The sequence below is a fragment of the Poecilia latipinna genome, unplaced genomic scaffold (assembly GCF_001443285.1).
Source record: "Poecilia latipinna isolate Pla-1442-1.1 unplaced genomic scaffold, P_latipinna-1.0 Scaffold2152, whole genome shotgun sequence".
Classification (NCBI taxonomy): domain Eukaryota; kingdom Metazoa; phylum Chordata; class Actinopteri; order Cyprinodontiformes; family Poeciliidae; genus Poecilia; species Poecilia latipinna.
The window spans coordinates 1-4166 of record NW_015114768.1 but is presented as its reverse complement, the minus strand read 5'-3'; the positions used below and the strand labels follow the sequence as shown (position 1 = coordinate 4166).

Sequence of the window (4166 nt, the reverse complement as noted above, 5' to 3'; positions counted from 1 at the left end):
GCCTCCTCCGCACCCCCTGGTGGAGAAACAACAGAACACCCCCACTCCAGATCCCCACAGTACCCCCCCTTCAATGACCGCCACCTGGCGGTCCAGCAGAGCCGGATGGGAGGGAGGAACGGTAATCGGAGATCAGGGAAGGGTCTAGAATAAACGAACTGGGGACCCACATGCGCTCCTCAGGCCCGCAACCCTCCCAATCAACGAGATATTGCCACCCACGACCTCGCCGACGGGAATCCACGATCCGGCGGACAGAGTATGCCGGGTGGCCGTCCACGTCCAGGGCGGGAGGAGGGGACGCGGCTGGAGGGCACAAAGAACTGGTAAGAACAGGTTTCAGTTGGGAGACATGAAAGGTGGGGTGAACACGAAGAGAGGCAGGCAGACGGAGGCGGACAGCAGATGGGTTGATAATCTTTTCTATAACATAGGGGCCAATGAAACGAGGGGACAGTTTCTTCGACATGGCCTTCAATGAAATGTCTTTGGTGGCCAACCAAACCCTCTGTCCGGGAGTGTACAGTGGAGCAGGTCTCCTCCTCTGATCCGCAAAATGACGGTTCTGTTGAGCTGTCCGATTTAGTGCGGAAACTGCCTGGTTCCAGATGTTTCGACAGCGGCGAACATGATGTTGGACCGAGGTGACTGAGATGTCCTTTTCGTCAGCGGGGAACAGTGGAGGTTGGTAACCTAACGAGATCTCAAAAGGAGAGAGACCAGTGGCGGCAGAAATGTGCGAATTATGTGCATACTCCACCCATGTGAGGTACTTGCTCCAGTCCAGAGGATTAGTCGAAGAGAGGCATCGGAGAGTGGATTCCAGTTCCTGATTCAGGCGTTCCGTCTGTCCGTTCGACTGAGGATGATAACCTGAAGTCAAAGAAACCTTAGCATTTAGCGCAGTACAGAACTGCTTCCAGACTTGAGCGGTAAACTGCGGGCCTCGATCAGACAAGATATCTTGTGGAATGCCATGAAGACGGAAGACATGTCTCACCAGGAGCTGTGCGGTCTGAAAGGCCGATGGAAGTTTCTTTAACGGAACTAAATGACACGACTTCGAGAAACGGTCAACGATGGTGCAAATGGTGGTCATACCCTTCGAATTAGGCAGTCCGGTAATGAAATCGAGGGCAATGTGTGACCAGGGACGCTTTGGGATAGGCAGTTGGTGCAAAAGACCGGATGGTGGTAAATGGGATGACTTGTTTCGAGCGCAGACCGGACAGGCTAGGACGTACTCCTTTACATCCTTATGGACAGACGGCCACCAAAACCTACGGGAAATTAGCGCAATGGTCCGACTAATCCCGGGGTGAGCTGAGAATTTGGCGGTATGCATCCAGTTGATAAAACGACTTCTGACTGTAGTGGGAACATAGATCTTATTGGCTGGACCGGTACCCGGGTCAGGCTCAAACTCCTGAGCCCGCCGAATAAGGTCCTCTATCTCCCAGGTAACCGAGGCTATGGTACAGCTAGGAGGGAGGATGGTGACCGGAGTCTTTTCAGCATCATTTACGGAGTACAACCTAGATAATGCATCTGGCTTAGTATTGTGAGCACCAGGACGGTAGGAGACTGACAGGTTAAAGCGTGAAAAGAACAGGGACCAACGGGACTGGCGGGGATTGAGTCTCTTAGCAGCCTGGATGTATGCGAGGTTCTTATGATCTGTCCAGACCAAAACTGGATGGGCAGCGCCCTCTAACCAGTGCCGCCACTCCTCGAGAGCCAACTTAATGGCCAGCAGCTCCCGGTCACCAACATCATAGTTTCTTTCCGCAGAGGACAATCTGCGGGAAAAAAAAAGCACAGGGATGAGTTTTATGGTCCAGATCTGAGAATTGTGAGAGAACAGCCCCAACGCCAGAATCTGATGCGTCCACTTCCAATATAAACTGTTTTGCTGGATCTGGTTGAATCAGGATGGGTGCATTGGCGAACATTGATTTAAGATGATTGAAAGCTGCATCTGCTTCAGGAGTCCAGGTGAAATGAGTCTTGACGGAAGTAAGGGCTGTTAGTGGTTGAGCGACCTGACTGTAATTTCTTATGAATCTGCGATAGAAATTGGCAAAACCCAGGAACCTCTGCAACTGTCTCCGGGTCACAGGGGTGGGCCTTTCCAGTACTGCTTTGATCTTCCCCTCAGTGGGTTTTACCTGCCCGCCCTCGAGAATATAGCCTAAGAAAGTGACAGAGGATTTATGGAACTCGCATTTCTCGGCTTTTACAAAGAGCTTGTTCTCTAGGAGGCGCTGGAGAACGAGACGGACGTGTTTCTTGTGTTCCAGAAGATTTCTGGAATAGATCAGGATGTCGTCTAAGTACACAAAGACGAAAACGTTCAAAAAATCTCTGAGGACGTCGTTAATGAGAGCCTGAAAATAAGCAGGAGCGTTGGACAGGACGAAAGGCATGACCAGGTACTCAAACTGACCTAAGGGGGTCTTAAATGCCGTTTTCCACTCATCTCCCTCACGTATGCGGAGGAGATGATATGCATTCCTTAGGTCTAATTTAGTAAACACAGTGGCTCCGTGAACTGGCTCAAAAGCCGATGACAGGAGGGGAAGAGGATACTTGTTCTTAACAGTTATATGGTTGAGCCCTCGAAAATCAATACATGGACGGAGGGTCCCGTCCTTTTTCCCCACAAAGAAGAAACCGGCACCTAATGGTGATGAGGAGGGGCGAATGATGCCGGCTTCTAGAGACTCTTTTATGTACCTCTCTAATGTCTCTCTTTCAGGTCGGGAGATGTTGTATAACTGACTATTGGGCAAAGGCGCCCCTGGGAGGAGCTCAATGGCGCAATCATACGGTCGGTGAGGAGGTAGTGAAAGTGCCTTTGACTTACTGAATACCGGGGCCAGGTCGTGGTAATCTGCCGGGATGGAGGAGAGATCTGGTGGATCCGCTTCCTGCGGATTTGCTGGTGGATGACCTGGGGGGATGGCTGAGAGGAGACAGGTAGAATGACAGTTTACAGACCAAGACTCGATCTTTCTCTCTGTCCAGTTGATTTGTGGGTTGTGAGTTAGCAACCAGTCGAAACCCAGAACAATTGGTGAGCTGGCCGCAGGGAAAACGTAAAACGAGATTGTTTCTCTGTGATTGCCGGAGACAAGCAAGTTCAATGGTTTAGTTTGATGAATTATCTGTGGTAGTGACTTGCCGTCCAACGCGGAAACCCGGAGTGGAGTGGGGAGCTGGATTGTTTCTATGGCCATTTGCTTGACTAAACTCGAATCGATCAGACTCAGTTCACAGCCTGAGTCGATCATGGTGGATAGCGTAACGGTCTGATTATTAACCAGCAATGCAGCCGGTAACAGTAGACGAGGATTGTTTTCTTTAATTAAATGGTCCGCCAGCTCCCTCGCTTCTAACGGCGGACCCCGGCGTTTCCCCGCACTGGGCAGTTAGCGACGAAATGCCCGGACTCTCCACAGTAAATACAGAGTTTTGACTTGACACGTCTCTGTCTTTCTTCGGGCGTGAGGCGCGTGTGGCCAACCTGCATGGGTTCTGGTTCTGATGTATCCGGGGGAGAAGCTGCGGGATTAATTGATCTGCCCAACATCATGGTTCTTACTAGACGACCCTGCTGGTCCCCTCCCCGGGTTCTAGCTCGAATTCGATTGTCGAGTCGGATTGTTAAACTTATGAGTTCGTCAAGGCTGTCGGGTTCGTCTAGAACTGCCAATTCGTCTTTGATCGATTCATTAAGGGCGTTAAAATAGGCCCCCTTTAGGGCGGAGGGGTTCCAATCTGAAGCGGCAGCTTTGATTCGGAAGTCGATAGCGAAGTCCGCTACCGTTTTCTGTCCTTGACGCATCTTAAACAAGTCTCTCGAATCCGCCGCTTTATCAGGGTCTCTATTAAAGGTTTGTTTAAATTCTTTAAGGAACTCATCAAAAGTGCAACCGTAGCTCGAGGGAGAGGTAAACCTGGCTTCTGCCCAGTCGAGGGCACGACCAGACAGCTGAGAGATTATAAACGAAATTTTCGCCCCATCATGGGGAAAACTCTGCGGGCTATGGTTAAAGATGATCGAGCACTGTAACAGGAAACCCCTGCACTTACTCACATCTCCTGTGAACCTCTCGGGGTTGGTCGGCCGGTAATCTGAAAACGAGGAGTGGATTGGATAATCT

General features: G+C 50.8%; 1 protein-coding gene across 1 annotated transcript; it reads right to left on the bottom strand.

Moving 5' to 3' along the window:
- Positions 1-378: 378 nt before the first annotated feature.
- lrfn4b (leucine rich repeat and fibronectin type III domain containing 4b) lies at positions 379-4070 on the bottom strand. The gene has a single exon (XM_015017509.1). The coding sequence runs from the start codon at positions 3291-3293 to the stop codon at positions 1773-1775; it is 1521 nt and encodes a 506-aa protein (XP_014872995.1). The 5' UTR covers positions 3294-4070; the 3' UTR covers positions 379-1772.
- Positions 4071-4166: the final 96 nt, after the last annotated feature.

Bases quoted from the DNA above. Each gene is read 5' to 3' on its own strand.
- lrfn4b (XM_015017509.1), bottom strand. From the start codon at position 3,293: ATGATCGACTCAGGCTGTGAACTGAGTCTGATCGATTCGAGTTTAGTC.